Here is a 27,669-nt window from a genome sequence, read left to right on the forward strand (position 1 = left end):
GAGGGTGGTGAGTCAAGCGCCCCGGGGCTGGCTCCATGTTGCTCTTGCATTAGAGCCGAGGAGAGGAGACGGGAATCGCCCACGCGCGCAGCCGGAGGCAGCCAGCCGCGGCATCGGGGATGCTGGAGAAGGCGGGAGTCTGGGCAGCCACACTTGCTCCTGTCCCCAAGAACATCGTTAGCTCTCGCTCCTTGCGTTAGACCCTCATCCAGACCCCAGCTTTACCCATGATCTTACTGGAGGAGGCACACATCCAGCCTCTTATTTTTGCACCATCCAGGGTTTTCTACAAGCAGGGCTGCCCGACACCGAGCTTCCTCCCCATCCACCATCCTCCTCTCCACATCCCCCTGGACTCATTGCCCTTTTCCCTCACCCTCGGGACACCATGGGGCTTCTGCAGCTCCATGGGAATTGCTGGTGGGGCTGGACCTTCACGCTCGTGCTGCCAGGGAAAACACAGCTTGTGGAGGACACAGGCTTGCGGAGGTGCACGGACCGTGATGAGCTCGCCAACGGGATGCTCTTCACAGCCTGTACCAGGAAAACCAGACAAGGGTCAACTTTTCCACTTGAGCAGAGATTTCTCCAGCCAAGCCAGCCGACTGGGCCAGCATCCCGCCTGCAGCCAAGGGAAAGCCCAGGGACTCATCCACGGATCCAGCCAGCCAACCTGCAGCCCGAAGGTGATCTGCAGGCCTAGAAACATCTGGAAAATGTACAACTCTGATTTAACCCTTCCTTCCCCACACATGAACTCTTTCACTTCAAGGTTCCTTTGGTCCTTGAGGGCAAACATCCTGAGAAAGGTGACTGCGGGAGGTCCAGGCTGCCTGATTTGGGTCCAGATGCCAAGGAATCACCATCGCCTCTTTGCTTTGCCCTGGCTTGCATGGACACCAACGCTGCTGGGACCATGCATGGAGATGGAGATGGAACCCTGGGATATTGCCAGGTCTCAAAACCTGGTCCCCATTGAGCATGGCCACCCATGCCTTGCAGAGAACCGCAAAGCCAAGCTTTGCACTGGGGGGGGACCCAGGGGTCCTGGGATGGATGTGGTGCTGGGAGCTGCAAGGAACCTGCATCCCGTCTCGTAGCTGGCTGCATCACTTGAAACATTATTTAGGTGTGATGGGGACTTTTATTTTAAGCAACCCATTCGTTTGCATCATGAGAATGAAAAGAGCAATTATTGCAGCAGTGCTCTGGTCCCTTGTACCCCAGCCATGCTTCGGGCAGGGCTGGGGGGTCTTTGGCTTGTGGCTCCATGCTGTAGCTCCATGGTGTCCCAGAGGCTGGGGCACAGGCTTGCCAGGGGCTGCGAGCCTTCCCCGTAGTGGTACCCTGCAAACATGGGAGCTTCGAGGGGCTACGATCTCCCCTGAACCCCGAGGCTCCATCCAGGTCTGCTCAGTGTTGGGAAGGTCATTGGTAAAACCGCTCTGTGCGCATACAGAGATGCTCTGGTCCCCGCCCCTGGTGTCCTTCAGCTCTGCTGCCTTTGAAGACATCTCCCCAAACCCCTGCTCGTGGCCCAGCAGCAACTGGTCATGGGTTGGGAACGGCCAGAGTAGATCACCGTCTCCATCACGAGGCCACCACAGCTTCATTCCACAATGGATGCTGTCCTGCCTCTGCGCCACAGCTGTACATGGCTATTCCTACTCCCACCCATGTGGGGAAACTGAGGCACGGAGAAGGCTGTGATTAGCCCAAGATTCGGCAGCACGGGCTGGTTTAAGCCCTGATGGTCCTTGGAGGGGATCAAGATACTTTGCCCATGGCTGCTGGGGTCATGCAGCTCCCAGAGACTGGGACAGGGGATGCAACCAGCACCTCCCATGGGACACACAGGACAGAGGGAAGGGTAGGTCCCCTCTGGGGCTGCCCCAGGATCTGTAGGGCAGCGCCGCAGCACGAGCCAGACCCTGAGCTCAGCGTGGGTGTCTGCACCCTGACGGAGACAGAGGTGGGGTTCTCTGCTCACGGGGATGCTCTGGCTTGAGTCCTTCCAGGAGCAAGGGGCATCTTCCAGCCCAGCACCTCCAGGGCCGGCAGCATCGGGGGGCAGCCAGGGCTCCTTCCTCCCCCCTGGTCGGCGCAGGGAGCAAATCCAGGCTGCTGCATGGAGAAGAAAGGGGAGCGCAGCCTTGCATACAAAAATACCTCTATTGCTCACTCCGCTGTCCGTGGCCCTCGCCTGCCCACAGCCCACACGGGCTCCCGGCTGCCTCGTTGTGCCAGACCCGGCGCCAGCAGCACGGCCGAGCGGACGCCGCTCTCAGCCGGCTCCAGCGCGGCCCTGTGCCCGGTGCTAGCGGGAGCAGAGCCGTGGGGCTGCCCCCACCGCCGGCAGACAGGCTGCGGCATCCCTGCTCCGGGCCCCCTCCGGCCCCTCGTCCCCGTCAGGACTCCAGGTCGTGGGAGAGCCGCAGCAGCTCCTTCTGGCTGTCGATGGCTTTGAGGTGCTGCAGGTACGCCCAGGTGGAGACGGGGCTCCGCACGCTCAGGGACTGCTCCGAGCCTGTGGGGCAGAGCTGAGATCAGGGTGGGCTCCTGCCTCCAGCTGGGCTCACCAATTTCCCCCCCTGCCATCACCTCTGGCTCGGCTTGCCGACCCTCTCCATCACCGCTGGGCCTCATGGACCCGCCTTCACTGACTCATTGATCCGCTTCCAGTGCTGCTGGCTGGGCTCATCATAGAATCTCAAGGTTGGAAAAGACCTCTGAGATCATCAAGTCCAACCATTGACCCAACACCACCATGTCTACTAAACCATGTCCCGAAGTGCCACGTCTACATGTTTTTTGAACACCTCCAGGGATGGTGACTCCACCACCTCTCTGGGCAGCCTGTTCCAATGCCTGACCACTCTTTCAGTGAAGAAATTTTTCTGAATATCTAATCTAAACCTTCCCTGATGCAACTTGAGACCATTTCCTCTTGTTCTTTTGCTAGTAGGGAGAAGAGACCAACACCCACCTCTCTACAACCTCCTTTGAGATCCCCTCAATCCCCTCCATCACCTCTAGCTCAGCTCATCAAATCTCTGTCACCTCTGGCTGGGCTCATGGATCCCTCCATCACCTCCAGGAGCCCGCTGGAGCTGAAGAACCAGGAGCAAGTGGGGACAGACTCACTCCATGGGGCAAAGCGATGCCCCAGCTTGCTGCCTAACAGCTAGAGTGCTTCAGACATGCTGGAAGTGCTCCGAGACTCTCTTCAGCGTGAGGAGTTGCTGACCGGTGCCTCCAGCCAGCAGCGTGCGGACCCCCGGGCTCGCACCACTCAGGAGAGGGAGCTCAGCCTCCATCCCTGCGTACTCCGAGGCATCAACAGCATCTGGACCAGCTTCCCCCCCGCTGTAGCCAGGCTGATGTCCTCGGGACGCCCCTGTGGGACCACTGACCGCTCCCCCCCCCCCCCCAAGGATGGTGGGTGCACACTCCCCCGCGCTGGCCCCGTGGGGTGAGGGTCCCTCAGCGCAGGGGTGGGGAAGCAGATGGGTGAGCCCTGGACGTACACGTGGAGATCCTGATGGCTTTGGGGTCCTCCGGCCGGTGCGGAGAGCGATTTCGCAGCGGGGAGAGCGGAGCTGGGTGCAGAGAGAGAACAGGAGCTCAGCCCCATCCCCAAAGGAGCGCCGGTCCCCAGCCGCGTCCTTGCCCCCACCCGGGAGCACTCACCATGCGCGTGGCCCCGGCAGCGCTGCAGGACACGCACGGTCTTTGCCATCATGTGCTGTGGGCAATGCACAAAGGTCACTTGCTGTCACCTGGCCCCACTTTGCTCCCAGGCTGGTAAAACACAGTCCCCTCCGGCTTCAGCTGCGGCTGCCTCGTGCCCCCCCCGAGGGGACGGCCACGGGTCCCGGCTGTTGGGGGGGCGGGGGGCGGGGGGAACTGCGCTAATGCCGCGGGGATGATCTGGATCTGCATCCCAGGGGATGGGGGGACTGCAGGTCCCCCAAGGTGGGGGTCCATGGGGAGCCAACCCGCCCCACTCACCATCTTCTCAAAGTTGATGAGGTTCTCGGCCAACGTGCGATTGCCCTCGTGGATGAACGTCATGTCTGCGGGGGGGGGGGGGGATTTGGGGATCAGGTGTGGCTTCCTGGTCCTTGGGGAGGGCTGGATGCATCCAAAGGGGTCTCTGTCCCCCCAGCCTGACTCATTCCCACCTGCACCCCCCCCCCCCAAAGCCCCGCAGCTCCCAAGCCGAGGTACCCACCTTTGAGGAGGAGGGGCACGAAGGGGATGATGGGGGGGCTCAGCTTGGCAACGGCCAGGCGATAGACCCTGTGGTTCCACGACGGGTCCTGGGGACGGAGGGGGACCTCAGCGCGGGGCAGGCAGGGGACACAGCACCCCTGTGACCTTTTGGGAAGCTGGGACAAACCCTGCGGGGAAGGGGGACACGGGGCGGGAAGGGGCTGCGCTCACCAGCATCCGCTCCAGCGCCGAGTGCAGCTTCCGGATCTTGTGGGGCAGCCTCTGCGCAGAGAGACGGTCACCGGCACCGGCACCCCGGCTTTCCCACCCCAGAGACACCCCCAGCATCTCCTGACCTCCACCTGCCCCATCGTGGGGTCAGCCTGGACCCCAGCACCCAAGCCACCCTTGCCCAAGCCAGGGGACCCGGCTCCATCACTGCAGACCTCAGGGGACCTCGCAGGGCTGGCAGCAGCCCGAAGGCGGTCGGTTACCTCCCAGGTCTTGGCCAAGCGGCTGACGGCCGTGTTGCTCACACCAAACATCACCGCGAAGAAGGAATTCAGGTTCTTCTGCTCCTTGAGGCTGCAGGCGAGGACAGAGTCAAGCAAGGAGGCCACCACCGGCTCTGTCCTCGCAGGACCGGGAGATGGGCGGCGAGGGACTCACTGTGCGGCCAGCTTGATGAACTTGCGGAGAAGCTGGGCTCGCCGGCCCACCTCGGGGCAGAGGCACAGCTCCGTGGCCACCCAGTACTGCAGCTCGTTGAAGCGCCGCATGACCCGCTCCAGGTTGGCCGTGGTCACGTCGTGAAACTTCTGCGGCCCGATGATGTAGTGGATCATTTCCACCTGCAAAGCCCAACGTGGCGGCTGAGGGGTGTCCCGAAAGCTACCCCAGAGGTGTCTCCTGCCACAGTCCGGGCGCTGGTCCTACCTGGTGGATGCTCTTGAAGAGGTTCCAGTCGTAGTCGGTGAGGTGGCTGGCCAGGTCCTTGGAGCTGATGAGGTCCAGGGTCTCTGAGGAGCCGATGTGGGGACCCAGCTGCTCGGGATGGGGGGTCTGTGCACAGGAGAGGATGCCTGACCCCTCCGGCCGTTAGCCACCGCAGCAGGGAAGGCAACACCAGCCCCTTGCCCGGGGTGAAGAGGAGCAGGGAGGGACGGACACCCCAACCCTGAGCTGCTGAGGAGGCACCGCAGCCCCAAACCCCGCTCCGGGGGCCAGCCCGGTGCTGCCCATCCCCGAGACCCCCCCCACCCCACGCTCACCAGGCTGCCCAGCTCCTCCACGCTCACAGCGAAGAGCCTCTCGTTGAGCCCCAACGCCGTGAACACCCCCACGGCATCCAGCTGCAGCCCCACTTTATCTGTGGGAGAGAGGATGGTCCATGCCGGGACGGAGAAGGAGCCAGATCCTGTCTGGGCACGGGACAACTGCCACCGCGGCAGGCTGGCAGCCAACGGGAGAGACCCCAAGGACGCAGCATCCCCAGGAGAGCCCGCTCACCTCCGGCCGAATTCACCTTCACCAGGATGTGCTCTCCATCCTGGCCGAGCCGCGGGGCGAGGGACCGCAGGACATCCCGCACCGAGGCGTTGACGGGCAGCACGGTGATCAGGCACGAGTGGTCCGCTCTGTAGATCTCATAGGGCACTACGGGGCGGGGGGGACGGGGCTTTAGCATCCCAGCCGCCGGGGAGGGGACGGTCCCCGCCGTGCATGGCTGTACCTTTGTCCTGGGCTCTCAAGGCACAGCTGCTGTTCACAATCGCCTCCTCCTGACTTGCGAGCCAGTTTGCTGAGCTCCGAGCCTGTGGTCAAGGTGGGAGAGAGCTGGGAGGATGCTGCCACACTGGCCACCCCTCCTGCCAGGTATCCTTAGAGAGTAGGGGTGATCCAACTATGCACCCCCTCCCCTCCCTGGCATCCCCCCAGGGCCACCCCTACCTTGGGCTGCGGAGAGACGCTGCCGTCTCCGTTCTCCAGCCTGCAGAGAGAAGATAAAGGCGGTGTTAGACCCCCACAGCTCACATCCACACTGGAGACACAATCGGGTCCCGCAGCCCCCAGGATCCACCAAGCTTCCCCGAGCATCCCTGTCCCACCGGGCACCAGGGAGTCCCGGCGGTGTTTGAGACCCTCCCTGTGGTCGGGAAACCCCCACGCTGGGGACAAGGTGGCCCAAGAGCTGCTGACATCCCCCCAGTCTTGGCAACCATCGCTTTGCTGGCCGAAAGCTCAGCCCTGTGAAAAGTGCAATGCCCCCCTGGGCACAAGGGGTGCAGGACCCAGGGACACAGGCATCAGCGGTGGCACTGGGGGACAGAGCCAGGGTCCGTTTTGGATGGGGGACACCCAGGAGAGACTCACGCTCGGGGCCGCCGCCGGTCCTGCGCTTGCTCCTGGACCAGCCCACCCAGGCGGGGGTCCCGGCTCGCCAGGTCCGCGAGGTTCTGCGGGAGGAAGGTACCCGGCGGTCAGCACGGGGTGGCCATGGCCAGACCCCTCTGGGGACATCCCCCCCCTCGCCCCCAATCCTGCTCGCCAGTACCTGCAGCAGAGCCGTGGTGCTGCGGTCGCCCTGCAGCAGCCGCCCGTAGAGCAGCACCCACTGGCTCACCAGCCGCAGGATCTTCCGGCGCTTGTGCAGGGAGTAGGTGGCCTTCTCCTGCTCCGAGCCCTCCAACGGCTCCGCGCGGAAACTGGGACCAGTCAAGGGCACCAGCAGGGGCGATGCGGGGCTGGGGAGCAGGCAGGGACCCCCCCCCGTACGCATGCACCCAGGACAGGATGGGAGACGGGAATGTGCCCTGCACCCGAGAGCCTGGGGAATTCGGGGCTCCCCTGGCCAACCCCTGAGGTCCCCCTGGGGTGACCAGGACCAAGCTGAGCGTGCTGGTCCCCGGTACGGGGGTGCGTGGCGTAGGATGGAGCCCGGTCCCCCCTGCCCTCAACACCATCCGCAGAAGGATACTGGTGCAGCAGAGCTCTGCAGAGCTGCGAGGTCGGCATGAACACGGTGTAAGTCAGCAGGAAATCCCCCAGCAGGGTGTCTGGAAGAGACCCAGACCACCATCCTTCACCCTTCACGGTGTCCAGCGGTTTGGGGACACGGCGGTCACAGCCAGGCAGCGCGGCCGGTTGGGAAAGGGTCACCCGTGCCCTGCGTGGGGCTGGCCCATGGTCTCCCCCCAACAGTGACCGTGCTCATTGAGGGTCACTTTTTGCTCCTAAACGCCACGGGAAGGGCTGGCAAAGTTACAGACTTTGGGGGATGTAAGAAAATAAAAGTGCAGCACTGGCAGTGAGTTAACTCCAAGGCAGCCGCTGATGACGCCAGCTCAGCAGCTCTGATTTTTTACCCGCTGGGGACATCTCCTGGTTCCCATCTCGCCTGGTTTTGCTCCTCTCGGAAGGCAGAGGGAGATGTGGGAGAGGAGACGCTCCCAGCCCTGGAGCTGCCTCCCTCTCCTGGCTCCAGTAGGAGATTTTGGGGTGAGAGGAGCAGTTTTTTGGGTTGAACACCAGGAATAAGGCAGCCCCGCTTGGTGCTGGTCCCCCTGCCAGCCCCCTGCCCATCTCAGGGTGGCTCTGGGACGCGGTCCCCAGAGCATGGGGGAGACCCCCCCACCTACCCACGGGGTCGTAGAGCGTGGCATCGAGCCTCATGAACTCCAGCAGATGCTCGAGGATCTTCTCCGGCGTCCCAGCCATCACGAAGTACCTGGTGGGCAGAGCACCGGGCACATCAGAGAAGGACAAATACCCCAGCTTGTGGGCAGGACCACCACGCCGGGCCACCGGGCCACTCAACACAGCTGGCCAGCATGGCCTGGCATCCCTGCTCGTCCTCTGGGGACACGGTCCTTCCTGGAGACTCCTCCAAGGGAAGCCAGAGAGCGACAGAGGAGGCAGAGGGAGAGGCAGCGTCGGCTGGCAGCGCTGCCGGCACGGCTGCAAGGAGGGACGAGGACAATCTGCTGTCACCTGCTGCTCCGCGCCGCGGCTGGCTGGTTGCTGCCACCCTGCAGGTTCTTCTGCAGGACGAGCACCACCTTCCCGTGTTCCTTCAGACGCATGGTGTTGGCCTCCACGTCCTAGGGAGAGCAACCAGCTGTCAAGCTCAGCTCGGATCCATCGGGCAGTGCCTGCCTGGCTGGTTGCACCCCAAAACCCCGAATCGTCCACCCCTGCAAACACCACGGAGGGTGCACGGTGCGTCCCAGCTCAGACCCAGCACCCCGCGAGCCCCCTGCCCACCTTGAGGATGTGGTTGAAGTCCTGCTTGTCCACGCGGAGGAAGTGGCAGTTGTCTTCCCGCAGAATGATGGTGGCCGCGCGGGGCGCGTCGTTCACCAGCGCCAGCTGCCCGAAGTCATCCCCCTCGTGCAGGGTGGCCACCAAACCCTGGGGTGGGGCACGGAGGGTGAGGGATGGGGTGGGAGCCCTTATCCCCACCCGGGGACAGTGACAGGGGGTGTCTGGAGAAAGGAGGTGGTGCTGCTGGGACGCACCTACCTTGCCGTGGGTGACCACGTTCACCGAGCCCTTCCAGATGATGTACCACGACGTGCCTTTATCTCCTTGGCTGAACACTGCAGGGGAAATGGCGGCATCCAGCAGTCAAAAATGGGGAGCCGCCCAAGCATCCCTCTTCAGCCCCCCCCATCCCATCCCGAGCCCCCAGCCCCGGCAAACACAGCGAGTGCTCTGGTCCCCTCCATCTCTGGTCCACCAAGAGACAGCAAGAGCATTCACATCGATGACAACGGCTCCAGCCGTCCACCCCAGCCTGGGGACCCTTTCCCAGGGGACCACCCAGCCCTGCACGGCTCCTGGGGCACGCAACACTCACGCACGGTGCCCGCTCTCGGGTGTGACTCGAACATCAGCACGGACGCCAGCTCCCGCTTCACCTGCGGCGAGAGGAACCTGCCATGAGGGTCAGCCCGGGAGGGGACACGCGTGGGCACGGGGGACAGGGTGGGAAAGGGACCCAGGGATGCTCAGGGAGAGCCAGGAGAGGATGCCCAGATGGGAAGCGATAGGATGCAGGAGGATTTGGGGACCAGGAGCAGTTTTGGGGGGTGGCGGGAGGAGCCAGGCACAGCCGCACTCACCGAGTTGGAGAGGTGAGCCACGGCTTTGATGTGCAGGAGCTCCTCAAATATGAGCTCCAGCTCGTCCTCCGTGCGCTGGGCAGGCCTGGGAGGGGAGCGAGGGGTGAGCACCCGGCCATGCCCCCTCTCCCCACCACGTCCTGGGACACAGACCCCCCTCTCCGGGCACAGACCCCCCTCTCCGGGCAGCCGCTTTCTCCCCCCCCGTCCGACAGCTCTGCAAGAGATGCTCGGGTCGCCCCATCCACAGCAGCCCCTTTGGTACTCCAGACCCTCATGGAGAGGGGTCAAAATGAGCCCCACGTCGTCCCCCCCGGCTCCTGGGGAGCACTCACGGCTTGCGCAGGGCCATGGTGAGCAGAGCGTCGGGACCCAGCTGGGCCAGGAAGGCCAGTGCCTCCAGCAGCTCCTCTGCATCCCGGAGCCCGGTGCTGGGCTCGGGACTCAGCTCCAGCTCGGCAAAACGGTAAAACTGGGTGTCCTTGTCCTGGAAATGCCACTCCTGCTTCACTGTGGGGAGAAAAGTAGGCGTGAGCTCGGCCGTGCACCCATGGGAGACCCATAGGGCACCATGCGCACCCACGGGAGACCCCAGCGACCCATCTCGCCTTGTGAGACCCCACCACCGCGCAGGGGGCTGCCGTCTCCCGCCCTCACCGTGCGTCAGGACACCTCCGTCCACCAGCACTTGGCAGACACCGACGGCCTGGCTGCGCGTCTGGACGGGGAGCCCGGCACTCAGCAGCCAGTCCACCAGCTCCTTCCCAGAGCAGCACTGCCTGCAAAGGGAGAGGGCATGAGAACCGACCCCGAAACGGGGTGAACCCCAGGTGAACCCCTGCCTGGGATGGGTAGGAGAAGTCCTGGCCATCCTTGGAGGGCTGCCGGGGTCCTCGGCGGCCCACAGTGTCCCCCCGGCATGGCAGAGGTGCCGGCCGTCCCACCTGTGGTGCCGCAGGTGATGCTTGTGGTCCCGGATGAGGCCAGGGCGGGTGCTGGTGAGGTGGGTGAAGAGGAGCTTCCCAGCCCGCCAGATCTTCTCCGAGGATGCCTGAGGGTGGAAGGGGATTTTTACAGCTTTTGCAGGGGAAGCGGGGAGGGCACATGCGGCGAGGCACGGACCCTCCACAGTCAACCGTGCCCCCAACACCCCGTCGAGGTGCGATATGCCTGCACGCCCACCCCAGCACCCCAGGATCTCCATCACCCACCCCCGGGAACGGCTGAGCCCAAGGGAGCGAGTAGCCCAGAGCCGAGCCCGGGACCCCACGGCATGGAGGTGCTCCGACCCCCCGCAGCCTTCAAGGTGTATCCCTGGGGGTCTTCCCTGCCCACCCACCTGGGTGAGGCTGTGTCCATAGTCCAGGCTGGATTCTGTGTCCAAAAGCGGGGTCTGGAAAACCAAAAAGATGGGGGTTGGTGGCCGTGGCAGGGGGGTTTGCCGTGCCCCCCTTCACCCTACACACTCCAAGGTGGGGGCTCCTGCCTCCCCCAGGGCACAGCTCAGCCTCATCCGCTCTGCACCGGGCAAGGAGTCAGCATCCCCGTGCGTTCACCAGCACCGACCTCCCAAAACCAAGGCGAAGCCTCCCCTCCGCCCCGTCCTTGCTGCGTACCGGGGTCCTAACCCTCGGGACCAGCCCCCCCACACCCCCCCCCGTGGTTATGTTTAACTTCAGAAAGGGAAGTGCATTCAAACGAGGGAGCTGGGAGATAAAAGAAGGAAGTTAGGAGCAAAATCTTTGCAAACAGGGATCAAAGACATCGTGCTTGAGACCTGGAGCTTGCCGCTGGAGGAGAAGGACTTCAGAAAGACCTGGGGAAGCTGACACAGCCCCAGGGGAGGGAGAAGTGTCCAAAACCTGGGGGTTTTCCTCCAGCTTTGAAGCCGGCTCAAAACAAAGAGGATGGAAAAGATCTCAAAACTCCAGCGGGTTTCAGGAACGGCCCAAGAAGCTTTGGAGAGCTGGAGGATCAGCTTGCAGAGGACACCAAGGACCAGACCTGCAGCAAGCCTGTCCCATGGGAGATGATGGGGAGCAAGAGCTCTCACAGAGGACGAGGGTAGCAGAGAGCCATGAGGAGCACGTACCCCAACCCTTCCCTGCAGGGCCTCAAATCACAGCACGGCCAGAAAAACTTTATGCAATAAATCCTGAAAAATCAGCTGTAACAAATCACTGGGACGGGAGGTCCCCAGAGGAACATGGCAGAGAAACAGCTGAGTTGCTGTGGGTGATGTGTAACCTCGCGCTTCCCTCGGTACTGAAGACCTGGCGAATATGAAGCTGTTTTTCCAAAGGATTTTAGGGGAGATCCTGGAAACGATGGAGCAGCGATGCAGAAAGTCACTGAGAGCATGCTGGGTACGGGAAAACAGCAGTGGGTAAAAATCAAGAGAGACATGCTTAAAATAAGGCATATTAGAAGAAAACAAGCCCAAATTTCCCTCGCTTGTCGTCAGAGGCTCCGAGCTCAAGCAGGAGCCGGTGGCAGTGACTGAAAATGTGAACTCAGGCTTGTAAAAAAATGCAAATAGTGGGATGGGTGTCAGTAGGAAGAGAGCAAAATAGACCTCACTGATCCACAGCACACCCAGTTCACCGGCAATTCAGCGCTCCCTTAGCCTAGAGGAGAAAAACACAGCCTTTGGGGAAGGAAAACCCCCGTCACCCACCGAGGTTTTTGCTCTATTTAACTTAAATCCGCACGTGATGAGTTGATCCAAAGCCATTTTCTAACCCGGCTCCTCTTTAACGTCTTCACTGTTTACCAATCCTAAAATAGCATCCCTCTTCCTGGCTCGGGGAGTCCCTCCCGGAGCGATCCGTCATCACACCGCCGGGAATAGCTGGGACCGTCTCCATCGGCAGCACACGCTGCGGACTGAGCCGTGGCCTCACACCGTGTCCCCGCTGTCGGGGATGAACCGGCTGCCGATCGCCGCGGCACAACCCGGGATGGGGTTCAACTCTGCCGGGAGCAACGCTGATCCCTGCCAGGCCACGCTTGAGTCCTCAGCTTCTGCACGACCGTTCATCCCTCTGGATATCCCCCATCAGCAAGTGTTTTTTAATCCTTATGCTCATTTTTCTCCAAGGTTTTTCCCCTCGGGGAGGGAAAAGCGGAGCAAGGAAGGGATGAGCCACTGCCCACCCCGGCTGCAGCCCTAATCCCGGTGCAAAGGCGGCCGAGCTCCCATCCAGGCGCTGCCCTGAGGGATGAAGGCTCCTGCATGGCCACGGCCCTGGATAAACAACTTTTCATCTCGGCTGCATAAACCACGGGCTGAGAGCACCCAGCACCCGTCAGACCTGTTCTCCACGTGCCCTGGCCGAGGCAGTTAATGCACTTTGAGCATTAATCCCGAGACAGGGTGAGGGCTATCCCTCCTTGGGGTCTCTTCACCTCGAGGGGAAGGTTTTCTGGTGTCTCCCCCCCCATTTATCTCTGGCTGTCAGGGGTCTGCAGCACCCCATGCTGGCGATGGAGGTGGTGGGCACTCGAAACACGGCGTCTTCTGGGTCAGATCCTCCTCGGATCTGCTGGCTCCGGGCTGGTTGGGAAGGTTTGAGCAACCCCAGCAAGAGGGATGGTCAGCTGAAAGTCTCAATTAAGGACGCCAAGGGCAGGAGTAATTAGCTGCAGAAGCTTTCTTTGCAAATTAATTCAAGGACAAAACCACCTACCAGGAGCTGAAGGGAAATCAAACAGTCCTGGCACCTCCCGGCCCAGGCAGGAGGGCGATGGAGGTGGGCACCCACCAACGGGTGCTCAGATGGGTGCTCTGCCCCGCGCTGCCCGCTTGCCTGTCCCAAACCCTGCCTGCTCACACCCTGCCCAGCTCCCGCTGCTCCCACATCTCCTCCAGCCCTTTCCACATCCCCAGGGCTTCTCCATCCTCCTCCCGACAGCCCGGATGGCTCGAGCCACCAACCTGTCCCCAGCAGTTTGCAACTGGCTTAGGAGAGATTCAGGGAGCGGATGGAAAACAAGCAGCTCCAGGAACGCAGCAGGTCCCCGGGGATGCTCCCGACCTGGCCACGCTGCTGCTGAGGCTGGGACGCTGTGACTTACTCACTCTGCAAACTTCCCTGAGCCTCGTGACTGCCCCGTGGAACAGGAAACGCGCTGGAAATTGCAGAGCAAATGTTTGCAAATAGGAGCTGGGCTGCGGCCGGAGCGTGGAGCTACCTCCCGTGGGAGCCGGAGGTCGATGTCACCCTCTCGTGTGCAAGCGCCAGCTGCTCTGGTCCCCAAACAGCCTTTGCCGTCACCCCATAAGTGAGGTCTGTCCTTGAGGCAGGGAGCCAGGACGTGCCGCGGTCCTGCTCCAAGCCACGCTCGCAAGGACGCCGACGGAGACTTGCAAAAACCCTGCCCAAGGATGAGTGCTCAGAGTGCTTTCTCCCTCTTTGGGTTTTCTCCTTGCCAGATCAGCTCTGAAACACATGCAAAATCTCACGGCTGACCCCAAAAAAACCCCTCCTGAAGCATCCTCGCTCCCCAGCTCCCAGGTCCGGACCCACAGGATGCCCTCCCCACCCTCACCCCCTGCCTAATTGTCACAGCATCGCGGCCGCTGTCTCCAAACAGCTTCCTAAGGAGTTGCCTGTTTCCATCTTCCTGCTTACGGGACACGCGGGCGCTGAGATCCTGCCTGTCTCCAGAAATCCGGCAGCGGCGGGCGGCCGGCCAAGGCCGGCAGCGACCGTTCCGTGCTCGCGCGCTGCTTTTGTTTGGGATCCCAAGGAAAACAACAGGAGTTATTTCAGGCTTTACGGCTCCGGAGAAAGTCCTCGCCCATCCGCCGCTTCAAAAGGCACGGCAACCAGCCAGGGGCTTGCTGTCCCCCCAGGAGACTCGTCGGGGTGGGGGGTGGGGGCTCAGGGGACCCGCTCTGTCCCCTCCGTCCTCTCGGGGGATGCGGCGAGAGTCGGCATGATGGCACTTGTAGTCTGGGAAGGGTGAAGGATGGAGATGCTTGGGGATCCTGGGCTGCGATGTCCCGCTGATGCCAGGGAACAGGAGCCTGGGCTGGAGCCTCGCAGCGAGGAGCAGAGCTGGAAGGGATTTGCCGGCACTGGGATCGGGCAAACACATCCCCAGGAGGGATGAGACGGAGCCACCACGCGAGGAGGAGTTCCCAGGAGCCGTAGGCATGCAGTGATGGGGACCAGGGACAATATCGCTGCTCCAAGGCACAGCCAGACGGTTCCCTGCCGTCTGCCTCTCCCGTACCTGCCCCGAGGAACACGCGCGCTGGGAGAACCCTCCGACCTGCAAAAAGTGGGGAAAACACCCATTCTCCCCGCAAAGATCAGATCCGCTCCCCTCAAGCGACCGGCGGTTGTCCCCACACGGGGCAGAGCCACTCGGGGAGGGGATGCTCCTGCCACGCTGCACGTGCCGCTGCGCTGCCTTTGTCCGATTTATCCTAGTCCGGCGGTTTAGCACAGTAACGCTCCGGCCCGCTGCTTTCCCGACCTCCCTGGCTTTTTGCCACTCAAAAAACCTCTCCAAAATTTAGTTCCTAAAAGTTCTGGGGAGAAAAAAATCAGGAAGAAGAGGAAATAAGAGAGGAAAGTTTTCTTATTTGTGAAAGAGCTTGCGTACAGCATAGAAATACTGAAAGGGCGGTTGTTCCCTTAAAGTAATTCCACTTTTTTTCCTTAAAAATGTTTGTCTCAGGTCAAGCAGAAGGGGAAGGTCACAAAGCTCAGCCAGGGCAGGTCAACAGGCTCCATGGTCACCTCCCAACCCAAAGGCGGGGACAGCAAGAGGCCAAGAGTGGGGACCAGGTGCCTTTTGCACCCCGGGGATCCCCAGGAGATCCTGGCCAGGGCGAAAGCACAGACGCGGGGAGGAAGGCCGTGATGTTGAGCATCGTCCTGCTGCCAAGCGACAGGTTTCTCCTGTAGAAACAGCCTGACCTGGCGGGGAGGGAACGTTTTGAACCCCACGTGCCGCAGGGAAGGTCTTTCCTGTTCACACGCTCCGGGTTGGGGTGCGCTGCCCGGCAGCCGTGCGCCGGAGCACAATAGCACCGGGCTCATTTCATGCCTGGCTGCCAGCTCCGCCTGGAGAAGGGGTTAGGGCAGGAGGCTGCAGAAATACGCTCCCTGCACGCCTCGCCTCGCTCCCTGCACGCCTCGCTCCCTGCACGCCTCGCTCCTTGCACGCCTCGCTCCTTGCACGCCTCGCTCCCTGCACGCCTCGCTCCTTGCACGCCTCGCTCCTTGCACGCCTCGCCTCAAAGCCAGCAAACACGAAGGGGGGAGCAGGGCACGGGTCACAGATCACAGCCCGCTGCCAGGCCAGCCGGGAAGGCAGGGAAGGGCCAGAGCTGCCCTGCGGAGCCGTGCTCAGGACGCGGGGCTGGAGGTGACAATAAGCCCGGGGGTCCCCACTTGGTTCTCGCAGTGGCTTCACCAAACCCCCGTCCCCCCGAAACCCTGCGGCTGTCCAAGCGCAGACCCCCGGCGTAAGGAGGGATGCTGAGAAGGGAAAGCCGGCCGCCAAGGGGGTTCCTCGGCTCGGGGTCCGTCCTCCCCGGGGGCTCTCGGTGGTGGCGGGGTCCCCCGGCCGGACCGTGGCCCCCTCCCGCCCACCGGCACTCACCCAGCGGATGCCCTGGATGCGGGGCAGGGTGCCCCCCTCGCCCTCCAGCCGGATCTCGTAGCTGGAGCTCCGGAACAAGTGCATCTTCCTCAGGAGCACCGAGAGCCGGTTACCGTCAGCCCCGAGCCCTCCGGGGGGCGGCAGCGGCGGCGGGGAGGGTGCAGCAGCACCGACCCCCGGTTCCGGCCCGGTTCGCCGGGTACCCTGCCGGCTCCGAGCTACCGGCGCTCCCGGGCCCCGCCGCGCCGCCTCCCCGGTGGCTCCCGCCGCCCCGGCTCCCCGCACCTTCATACGGCGGCGGCGCGGCGGGGCGAAACCATGGTGGCCGCAGCCCGGGGCTGCTCGGGGCGGGACGGGACGGGACGGGACGGGACGGGATCGGCGCCGCCGCCGCCGCCGCCGCCGCCGGGCCGGGCTGGGCGCGCCCCGCCCCCGGGCGGGCTGGGGCTGGGACCGGGGCTGGGACCGGGAGCGGGGCTGGGACCGGGAGCGGGGCCGGGGCACAGCGCACCCCGCCCGCAGCCCCTCCCCGGGGTCCCACGGCCCGACCCCCCCGTCCCCCCCCCCCCCCCCCGCCCTCCGGACCGGGAGCCGCTGTCCTTATGGGGGACACCCACCCACCCACCCCCGTCCTGAGCACCCCTGGGGGGAGTCCCAGCCCCGACCTCCACCCGTGGGACACCCCATCCAGCCTCAGCCCTGCGCGTCCCCCGGAACCCCAGTCCTTGGGATCGGGGTGTCTCGGGGAGCCCCTGCCTTTCCCCTGCACACCCCAACTCGACCCTGGGGGTCAGGGTGTCTTGGGGAGCCCCTGCTCTTCCCCTGGCACCCCACCAAGACCCCAGGGATTGGGGTGTCTCGGGGAGCCCCCGCCTTTCCCCTGCACACCCCAACACGACCCTGGGGGTCAGGGTGTCTTGGGGAGCCCCTGCCCTTCCCCTGAGCACCCCACCAAGACCCCAGGATTGGGGTGTCTCGGGGAGCCCCTGCTCTTCCCCTGCACACCCCAACACGACCCTGGGGGTCAGGGTGTCTTGGGGAGCCCCTGCCCTTCCCCTGAGCACCCCACCGAGACCCCAGGGATCGGGGTGTCTCCAGGAGCCCCTTCCCTTCCCCCGCACACCCCACCGAGACCCCAGGGAACCACAGGGACCCCCCCTGCCCTGCCCAGTCCTGCAGGGCCCAGCGTGGTGGGGGGAGAACGGGGCCCAGAGGTGCTGGAAAGCGGGAGGTGGTTTGTTCTGGGGAGGTGGCCCCGAGCCTCCAGCTGGACCCCAACCTCCAAACCTGGACCGCGGCCCAGCGGTCCTGGGAGTGCTTGTGCTGGGGCTTTTGGCTAAAAAGAAAGGGGTTTCTGCCAAAAGGAACTTTTACTTTTGAAATAAACCCTGGGGTTTTTTATTAAAAAAAAAATTAAAAAAAAAAAAATATATTTAAATAAACCCCAACCAGCAAAGCGATGAGAAACATCAGCTGGATACAAGCAGTTTAGCTATCTGTCCTTGACGCATTCCTGCTTTGTCTTTTGATCAGGCGCCCCAGGGACTTTGGGGGTCACCCCAGGCTCCCCGGGACTGTCACTCCTCAGGGCCACCCCACGTGGGCCCGGGGAGATAGGATCTCCCTGCACGACCTTGGGCAAATCCTTGAGCAGCCGTGCGGGACGGGGACAGCAATCCTTCCTCCCACCGTCTGCTTCGCCTGTGCGTGCTGGGAGGCAGAAAAGGCATTTTCCTGGAGACCTTGAGATTTCAGGCGCTGCTGCAGCCGCCGCGCTCCGCTGCAAGCGGAGATCACAACAACCACCCGCGCGCAATTGCGGCGCTGAAGAGTCTCGTGCCGAGATCTGTCACCACTTACGCCGTGCCCGGAGTCCGCTCTCGTGTGCGGTGATTTGGTCGAGGATCTCCACGCCAAAGCAGGGGGATTGCTGCGTAACCGTCCTCTGTGCGAATCCCTCCCGGGAATCTCGCTAAAGGACTCCCAGCCCGTTTCACTGGCAACCCAGTATAGCTACTGGTCCCAGTGGGTCCCAGCTGGGCAGGGAGAGATGGAGCAATGCAGGGGCTGGATGAGGCCGGGTGCTGCCTGGAAAACACTTCAACGAGTGGCATTTAAAATGGGTGGTGGAGCAGTTCCCCATCCTGTCACGCTGCTGGTCCAGTTTCCCAGCCCCGTGGACAAAGCAGACGTGGGTGGGTTGGATGGAGACGGCAGGACCTGGGGACTCGGGACACTGTTGAAACAGGCACAAAAGTTCCCATTTGGTTATTCTGCTGCAAAAGATGCATCTTCTGCACCTCTGTCTAGAAGCCTGGCACGGTGGGGTGCACGTGCAAACCGTGCCTGGGAGGTGCAGGCTCCTCCTGGCCCTTCTCACGGGGTGTTTTCTGTGTTTACAATGTCAAACACATTCCTCTTTCCCAGGAAACCACCAGTGCCGAAAGCTTTTCCCCTCTCAGCCCCCCACCAAGCCCCACGCTGGGGGGCACAGACCGTGGAGGGGAGGTGATGCGGGGATGGCGGCACAGCCCCAAAACACGGCTGTGACTGCTGTGCCAGCGCCTTGTCCCAGCGAGCCGGGGCTTCTCGCTTCGAGTCCCAGCTTGTCCCTTCGAGTTCTGTGTGCACCTCTGCTGCCTGAGTGTGCCTCTGCCCTGCCTGCGTGTGCATCAGCCCTGCCTGCGTGTGCATCAGCCCTGCCTGCGTGTGCATCAGCCCTGCCTGCATGTGCATCAGCCCTGCCTGAGTGTGCATCAGCCCTGCCTGAGTCTGCCTCTGCCCTGCCTGAGTGTGCCTCTGCCCTGCCTGCGTGTGCCTTTGCCCTGCCTGCGTGTGCCTCTGCCCTGCCTGCGTGTGCATCATCCCTGCCTGCGTGTGCCTTTGCCCTGCCTGAGTGTGCATCAGCCCTGCCTGTGTGTGCATCAGCCCTGCCTGAGTGTGCATCAGCCCTGCCTGAGTCTGCCTCTGCCCTGCCTGAGTGTGCATCAGCCCTGCCTGCGTGTGCCTTTGCCCTGCCTGAGTGTGCATCAGCCCTGCCTGCGTGTGCCTCAGCCCTGCCTGCGTGTGCATCTGCGTCTCCTCCACCCACGTTTGCATCTCTCCTGTGCCTCGCCAGGGCCCCGGGAGTGCTCCGAAGCTGTCATTTCCCAGCCATCCCTCTGCTCCGGGTGACATCGGGTGTGCAACACGCACAAACTTCGCACTAAATGAGACTGGGCTCACAACGCGGCGATTTGCAGCCCCTCCCAGACCCTGCAACCCATTATAAAGGAAACCTCCCTGGCCGCAGCCCGCTCCTGCCGCAGCCCAAAGAGGGGTCGTGGAAGGAGAATTTGGTGCCGGCGAAGGCGGCTTGGGGTTCGAGCGACCGCCCTCCTGCTCGGCCGCCTGTCGCCGGCTGACAAAACCCATCCGGGAGCGATTCTCGAGAGCCGCTCCTGCTCCCAAGGAGCTGGTGCTGCGATGGAAACGCTCGCGGGGCAGCGGGCCAGGATACGGCCTCGCCGCCGCGCCGAGGGAGGATGCTGGCTCGACCGCTGCAGGGAGGAACCTTTGGAAAGTTCCCCGGCCCGATGGAAAGTGCTGTGGGCTGCCTCACGCTTTGCACATCAAGGATCCGCTCACCTTTAACAGGCCCCCCGGGGTCTCTGCTGACATGGGCGAGGGATCCCTGCCTTGCACAGACATGCTCCCCCCCCCCCCCCAATGCAAATTAGAGCCAATTAAGAGAAGGAGGAAGAGCTCTGAGGAAGGCAGGAGGCTCTCGGAGCGGCATTTCCCTGGGGAAGCCCCACCCGAGCGGCTGCGTGCGGATGCCGCACAACACGCCGAGGACACGACACCTGCCTTGGCCGCACCAAGGACCGCGGGCAGCTCCTCTCCCTCTCCCCGCGTCGTGGCTGATGCTTCCACCACCCCATCCCAGTTTAGATTCGGCGATGAAGGGTGCCCCGCCACCCTCCCTGCCCCTTTGCCGCCATCTTCCTCCAACCCCGCATTCCTGGGAACGGCTCCCAGCCCCGGCGGAGTTTAGAAAATTTTCCAAGATCGGGGCTGGCGCAGCTGTGCTGGCGGGGAACGGCGCGGAGCGGCCCCGCTCGCTCGGGGAGCGGGACGGTGCGTGGGGGGAGCCAGGGTGGCGATCCCGCAGCCGCTGTGCGCTGGGGGTGTTGCTGGAGGTCTGAATCCCCTGGGAAATCGGGCATTAGCATCCCACCACAGGCTGCTGTGTGGTCCGGCATCTCCAGGGATCGCAGCCCTGGAAACCCTGAAGGGACTCCATCCAACCCAGCGTCCTGTCTTTACTGGACCAGTCAGATGCTTTAGGGATGGGGCGTGAGAGCGTCACGCAGCAGCGCCGTACGACAGAGCCCACTGGAGCCAGCGACGTACGGCACGGGGACGGGTATGGCTGAGCTGCCGCTCATCCGACGGTAGAGCTCTCCGGACCGGCAACAGCCAGCGTGGGATCCCAGTCGTTGAGAAACCCGGCTGCTGCACCCGTATCCTTCCCCTGCAGCTTTTCCAGGTGCAAACCAGGCGCAGGAACGCCGGAGGATTGCTGCCGTGCCGCAGCCGCACGCGTGCGCAGCCAACGTGCCGGGTCACCGGCTCCGGCCGCAGGGACGCGTTTCCAACAGGCTGCACCAGCTGCCCGAGTCTGGTTAGCTCTGAGCAGAGAGCTCCTGCCTTGCCATAAAACGCAAACAGAGCAGCTCCGCTCTTTATCTAACTCTTTATCGCTGTATTTAACTTGCTCGTTTTATCTACACTTGAATAATAATTAATCTCCCGGAGCAGGCAGGCTTGGCCCCGTGGAAATGTGCCTTTCGTGCGGAGCGTGTTGGGCTTATGGGACCTGCCGGAGCCGGGTGACTTGGCAGAGGAAGAGTTTTCGGCTGCTGCTCCCAGATCTTGCCCAGTGAAACTGGTGGTGCTGGTGTCGGTACAAACGGCTGCTCGACCCCCTCAAATCTCATCAGCGCTCAGAACTTCAGTGTCGTGGGCTGGGGGGTGATGCACATCCCTTAAGAAAATCCTCCAGGCTTTGATCTATGTGTTTCAGGACTCGGGTAATTCATAAGAACAGCTGTTATCACCCATATTTTGGCAAAAAAAAAAAAAAAAAAAAAAAAAAAAATCCTATTTTTATGGGTAGTTCAGGGCACAAATGATCGATTGTTGCTTTGCCACCTCCCGTCTCCCTGCAATTTACTGCCCGGCGGTGGTGCCCCCGGCGTGGGTACCTTAACCCCCGCAGCAATGCTGGAGCCAAGGGCTCACTGCTACCGGTCGACCCTCATTGTTCGTTAGCACAAATCACTAATTTCAGGGCTGCTCTGACATGAACCCGCCGGCCCCCATCACCAAGGGACCGCGGTGGCAGCTACCCGGAGCCGAATCTCCAGCAAGACGTGCCCGTTCCCCGGGAGATGAGAAACTCCCCGAGGTCTGGGAGCCGCGGCCAGCGCTCCCGCTCAGCACCTCTACAATAAACCCCATGGGCAGGATTGGGAAACCCTCCCCGGCCCCTTCCCAGGGGCTGTAAATCAGAGCAGGGCTTGTAGGGCGACAGGTAGGGCTGACGTTTGCTCCCCCCCGGGGCTCGCTGCAGCTCCGGCTACCCAGGTCTGGGCACACAGCGAAGCCATCCCCGTCGGCGGTGGGGTCGGCAGCGGGGTTGGGGGCAGCAGCCGTATTTTTGTGGTCGTTTCCTTGGTTGAGGGTCTCGGCGTTCCCAGACGCGTCCTACAGCCTGAAGCTTTAAATAGCTGAGCATAAATAAAGGTGGCAGCAGAAATAGTCTGTCCTGGGGCGATGCTGGGGACTGGGAGGATGGGGCGAAAGCAATGGGCGGGAGGAAAAATCAGGGGGTGCTGCTGCGGGGCTGGGGTGCAGCTCTGCAGAGGGAGGGGGTCCCCGCTGAGCCCCCAGCTGTGCCCGCACCGGGGGATGCTGCTTCGGTGGGGACCGCTGGCAGCTCGGACCCCTCCAACCCACCCCAAAAACCTCACCAGGAATTTTCCGGAATGTTTTCCCAGCCTTTTCCCTCTTGCTGCAAGATCTACAAGGCCAATTTAACCCCCCCCCCCGCCCCCCCCCGGCCTCCATCTCCAGGCTGCTCTCGGGCTCTTTCGTAAATCAAATCGAGGATAAAATAGCATTCCAGGAACGCAGCGGGCCGGCCCCGGCTTTCTGTGGGAAAAGCAGCAAACGCCCAGCGTTGGCGCTGAATAAAGCTCGGGAGATGTCAGGATAATTCTCTTTATAGCTCCAGGGCTGGCCTTTCCCACCGAGGACCCCGGCTGAGCCGTGCCAGCGGTGGGCGGCTGTCGGGGTTCAGGTGTTCGCAGGAGCGGGGCGACGGGTTCGCGTGTGCAAGAGCGTGACAGCACGAGGGTGTTGCGACCTCCGCGGGGGTGCTGTGGGTTTGGGTTGACTTTGTACGCTTTGTTGGCCGTGCAAGGATGGGGGGGTTATTTGCCCTGGATGGAAAAAAAAAAAAAGGGATGGATTTAGGTTTGGTTTCCTGCTGTGTCTCTGCATCCTGCACCGTCCCCGGCAGCCGTGGGACGAGGAGCCACCGAGCTCCCTCCCGCTGTCCCCGAGCACGTACAGGACGGCAGGACCCTGCGTCCTCACCTTTCAGACACAGCTCCGTGCCGGCTGACGAACGGAAGTTAATTCTGCCGCAATTAGGGGCTAAGCCGCAGACCCAGAATTGCTTTTTTAAATTACAAATGCTGATGCTGCTCCCAGATTATTTAATTGCAAGCGTTTCAGTGATGTGCTCGCAAACCAGGGTCACATCTCACCAACAACCCTCTCACCTCTCCCTCATCCCGAAATGATGGGCGCACGTTTCCAGAGCTGTTATTTCAATCTCTTTGCAAACTTCAAGGCATTTCGGTCGCCTCTGTGCCCGGCGTGCCGAGGTTATCGCTGCAGCAAACCGGAGCCTGGCATTAAAACCCGAAGGGGCTTCGGCGGCTGAGATAAGGAGCCGCCAGCGTCGGGTCGTTGGAGCACGCGACGGAGCTCGGAAACGCCGAATCGCGGTATCGGAGATGGCAAGAAGCGCGGGGGATGTTGATAACCCACGGGGCCGTCCTAAAGAGGAACCGCAGCCGTACGGGGCAGCAAAATGCTGAAACCTCCTTCCCCGCCCCGCTCCCAGCCCGCGACCGTTACCCAAAGGTAGAAGGAGTTAAATGCTGATATTTCCATGACACCACCTATTTTGGCAAGGTTTCATGAAAATTAGTGGTAGGGCCTGGGTGGATTTGCACAGAAGAAAGTCAAGAAGAAATGGCTGAACTCTTTGTATTAGCGATGGGTGTATTTGCTGGCAGGTGGTTATAGAAGAAATCTTTTATATTTATCATCTCTTTGGCTTACCAGGACAAGATAACAAATCAGTGTTGAAAACACGATTCTGGGGAAAAAGGCTCTAAATTACTGCACTCTAAGCATGTTGGTTTATTCTTTAATGTAGCTACTTTATGTATTTTTTTTCCTCAAACTATATATATTTCCTTTTTATTGGCTAAGCCTTTCCTAATTTATATTTTCATTACTTTGATTAATACTACTTCCACACTGACATTATTATTCCAACACAGTTTTGCAAGTGTCTTACTGAAACACTTGGCGTTAAATAATCTTCGGATTTAGTCTGCATGATTTGTAATTTAATAAGTGGTTCCGCTTCTGCGTTTTATCTCCTAATTGGTACAGAATTAGCAGCTATTCTTGAATTAACACAAGCTATCGTATGGGTTTGTTGGTTTTTTTTAAAAAAAGAAAACGGATATCGTTATTATTTTAGCCATAGTTGTTTAGCTGTAGCTACAGCCATATTAGACATTTTAGGATCATCAACTGGATTTTAATTTGAGCAGGAATATGCTGCCAGGGAAGCGATGCTGCTCTTTTAGGCAGGAAGATTTCAGTCGCCCAGGCTGTTGCATTTGATATTCCTTTAATTATCATTTGCTGAGCGTGATGCATCTTGTTCTCCCGGTATTTCCATACCCAGTTTGCTTCTCCCAATTCTTCCTGAAACATGATTCCCAGATTTGCGTCTCTGCAGAGCTGTAAGCACTTCAGATCTGAATCCAGCGAGGGCTTATCATCAGCCCTCCAGAAAACAATGGCTTTCACCTCCCTCTGCAGGCAAAATATCTCGAAATCACAAACAATTAGTGATATGGTTGGTCTAGAAGTGGCGGATTTCACTTGGGAAAAGCAAGATTAAACCACGTCCTTGGCTGCGTTGGGTTTTGCAGGCAGGGGGGTGCGGGCAGCCGTGGCCGTCGGGTCTGCAGAGCTGCGAGGTGTGCGTCTGCCTGGCACGGGGGGCAAAGGGCCGTTTGCTAATCCAAATCCAGCCCTAAACCCAACCCTAACCCTACCCCTAGCCCTAAATCTAAGCCTAAGATTAAGCCTAAACCTAAACCTAAGTCTAAACCCGAGCCTAATCCTAACCCAGTCCATCACACGTGGATGTCAGCACCCCCCTGCACCAGCGGGTCTCGGTGCAGAGGATGGTCCCAGGCAGGTCTAATTTCATAGAATCCCAGAACCATCGAACGGTTTGGGTTGAAGGGACCTCCCAGCCCACCCAGTGCCACCCCTGCCATGGGCAGGGACCCCCTCCACTAGCCCAGGTTGCCCAAAGCCCCATCCAACCTGGCCTTGAACACTGCCAGGGAGCCAGGGGCAGCCACAGCTTCTCTGGGCACCCTCTGCCAGGGCCTCAGCACCCTCACAGGGAAGGATTTCTGCCTCCCATCCCATCTCCATCTCCCCTCCTGCAGCTTCAGGCCATTCCCCTTGGCCTGTCCCTCCCTGCCCTTGGCACCAGCCCCTCTCCAGCTTTCCTGGAGCCCCTTCAGGGACTGGAAGGGGCTCTAAGGTCTCCCCGCAGCCTTCTCTTCTCCAGGCTGAACAACCCCAACTCTCAGAGGTGCTCCAGCCCTCGGATCATCTCCGTGGCCTCCTCTGGACTCGCTCCAACAGCTCCATGTCCTTCTTGTGCTGGGGACCCCTGAGCTGGACGCAGCACTGCAGGGGGGTCTCAGCAGAGCGGAGCAGAGGGGCAGAATCCCCTCCCTCGACCTGCTGCTCACGCTGCCGGACACGCGGCCCGGGACACGGGTGGCTTTCTGGGCTGCCAGCGCACATTGATGGGTCATGTTGAGCTTCTCATCCCCCAACACCCCCAAGTCCTTCTCAGGGCTGTTCTCCATCCATTCTCCACCCAACCTGCAGTTCTGCTTGGGATGGCCCAACCCACGTGCAGGACCTTGCACTTGGCCTTGTTGAACTTCATGCGGTTCGCACAGTCCCACCTCTCCAGCCTGTCCAGGTCCCTCTGGATGGCATCCCTTCCCTCCAGCGTGTCAACCACGCAACCCAGCTTGGTGTCATCGCTAAACTTGCTATTTAATCCCACCGTCCGTGTCGCCGACAAAGATGTCCCATCCCTGGAAGTGTTTAAGACCAGGTTGGATGAGGCTTTGGGCAACGTGGTCTAGTGGAGGGTGTCCCTGCCCATGGCAGGGGAGTTGGAACTAGATGATCTTTAAGGTCCCTTCCAACCCAAACCCTTCTATGATTCTATGATTCGATGTTAATTTATGGATGTGAACCAACCCAAGGAGGAAAACCAGCCTCAGGGCCAGTTGTCCCTGCTGCAAACACACTGCTCCTTCACACAACGGCTGCAGCCCCTTGGAAATGTTCAAATTAAGAGGCTTTGCTTTACAAAGTCCTTTAGACACACTTAGGAGACACCAATACAGAGACACTGAGTCACCGAGACACGGAATCACCAGGACAGAGACGGAATCACCAGGACGCCGAGATGCCGAGATAGGAAGACGCTGAGACACAGCGGCTTGGTGGCATCTGAAGGACCACGTCCCCCGCGACCCAGCACCAGCAAATTGAATTACGGAGCACCGTGGGTTTCACAGTGAACAGAGTTGGGTGGGAGCCCGTGGAGACCATGAGGAACTGGCGGGCAGCTGTGGGGGGGTTTAAAGGAGGAATAATGAGAGGAGAAGGAAAACCACTATTTTTTTCCCAAAAGGCCATTTTAAGGCAGAATTTGTAAGCCTCCCTCGAACCAGGAAGGGCTGGGACCTCCCCATTTCCTTAACTTTTCCTTCTTCCTTTTGTCTTTGAGTCTTTAATATTCACAGGGTCTAAATCATTGGGGTTTTTTCCCAGTTATTCCCATATATGAAATGCTTCTTTAAAGGAGGGGAAAAAAAAAAAAAAAAAAGCCTCAAGGACAAATTCGCAAGAGATGAGTGGGATAAAATACCAGCCTGTTTCCATCTCTCTGAAAACAACCAGGGCTACCCCCATCTCGAATGTTTTTCCTCCTTTTGTTCCCAGATCCAGCCACCATCCAGCTTTCCCACCTACGGCGCACGGGGCGGAGGGAGGAGGAGGAAGGCGATCCCTCATCCGGTAAATCCGGCTGTTTCCCAGCTGTTGCTGTGACTTTGCAAGGCAGGAGCAATAACCAGGAGAAAGATTCTGCTCCGGGCAACCTGGCCACCAGGTGCTGGCGGCGGGGAAAAGGGCCAAGGTCCAAATCTCTGCAAAATTAAGATCCCATCTGGAGTTGCCTGCTGTTATGGGCAATGCCGAGGAGGCCGGGAAGCCTGTTTTGGGTCGAGAGGTGAAAAAATACCATTAGGTTAAGAAATGCAAGCAGGCCAAATCCGAGCTGTTGAACAGGAACGTCTGTATTTGCATCTGAAGCCGTTTCTCCTCCTTTCCCCGCTTGTTCATTTCCATCTCATCCGCCTTCGGAGGTTTCCACCCCTCGGAGCCGAGCCACTCGGGGTGGGGATGTCCTGGGGTGGGGATATCCCAGGGTGGGCAGCAGCCGCTGCCGTGGGTTCCTGCTAACGCGGAGCAGCCATAAATTGCTTGGAAAAGGTCCCTGCAAGCTGCGGAGCGGCTGGCAGCCATCCCTCCCCTGCCTGCGGTCAGCCAGGACGCGAAGCTGGGATTAACTCAGCCTCAGACTGCTCGCGAAGCAAAATTAACAGCTCTGCAGTAAACTGGGCATTAAAATACCCGGCTGCCGCCATCTCCGGGGCTGTCATGTCCCCATGTGGCTGGGGGGACGCAGCTCCCACCCAGTCCCGTGAGAGCAGGGATTCCCTAACGATGTGATTCCGAATCTTGGCCTGAAACGTGACCCAGAGCTGTCCATGGGGAAACACGGAGCGAGCGACGGGCTAGCTGCTCCGGCTCCGCTCATTGTGTCTGCTCAGTGAATCTTTAATTAGGCCATGCAAATTCCAGCAGCTTCTAATGATCTTAATCCCAGCTTGAGGTTGCTATTGCTTCCGATGTGTTGGTGACTGCCTGCCCCTCCGCTTGGCTGAGGATGCTCCAAACTCATCTCGTCCAAGAACGGACGCGTTTCTGTACAAGGGTGACGCAGAAGCTCAGGGAATTGTGGAAACCACATCTCCTCTAGCTTAGCATCCCCCAAAAAGCTGGTGGTTAGCTGGACACGGTGCGGGACTCTTGTCCGGTGATTGCATTTTTCTCCTGGCCACGGAAGGAGGATCTATGGACTGATCACCCCCTGGGCACCTCTGTGCACGCTCAGCTTCTCGTTACCTCCTGCAGATTTGGGGTTTGATGCCCCGTGGATGGAGAGAATCCCGTTTGC

The 27,669-nt window shown here is 60.8% G+C and overlaps 1 protein-coding gene across 2 annotated transcripts; it reads right to left on the reverse strand.

Moving 5' to 3' along the window:
- Positions 1 to 1,124: 1,124 nt before the first annotated feature.
- RAPGEF3 (Rap guanine nucleotide exchange factor 3) lies at positions 1,125 to 16,375 on the reverse strand. Of its 2 annotated transcripts, none has more exons than XR_012832699.1 (27): positions 15,960 to 16,375; positions 10,678 to 10,731; positions 10,283 to 10,389; positions 9,996 to 10,117; positions 9,674 to 9,848; positions 9,339 to 9,423; positions 9,074 to 9,134; positions 8,737 to 8,813; positions 8,479 to 8,625; positions 8,206 to 8,315; positions 7,854 to 7,942; positions 7,193 to 7,271; positions 6,770 to 6,920; positions 6,589 to 6,671; positions 6,166 to 6,205; positions 5,948 to 6,029; positions 5,725 to 5,871; positions 5,487 to 5,584; positions 5,152 to 5,277; positions 4,885 to 5,066; positions 4,710 to 4,800; positions 4,447 to 4,497; positions 4,235 to 4,322; positions 4,012 to 4,076; positions 3,691 to 3,801; positions 3,528 to 3,599; positions 1,125 to 2,527 (listed from the first exon to the last, which is right to left on the reverse strand). XR_012832699.1 is itself a non-coding variant. In XM_075737703.1 (27 exons), exons 1-27 carry the CDS (start codon positions 16,248 to 16,250, stop codon positions 2,409 to 2,411), a joined length of 2,847 nt encoding a protein of 948 aa, XP_075593818.1. In that variant the 5' UTR covers positions 16,251 to 16,375; the 3' UTR covers positions 2,266 to 2,408. The 2 variants fall into 2 exon arrangements, 1 of the variants encoding a protein (XP_075593818.1); XM_075737703.1 differs by having other exon boundaries at positions 2,266 to 2,527; positions 3,691 to 3,745.
- Positions 16,376 to 27,669: the final 11,294 nt, after the last annotated feature.

The sequence above is a fragment of the Balearica regulorum genome, chromosome 29 (genome assembly GCF_011004875.1).
Source record: "Balearica regulorum gibbericeps isolate bBalReg1 chromosome 29, bBalReg1.pri, whole genome shotgun sequence".
Classification (NCBI taxonomy): domain Eukaryota; kingdom Metazoa; phylum Chordata; class Aves; order Gruiformes; family Gruidae; genus Balearica; species Balearica regulorum.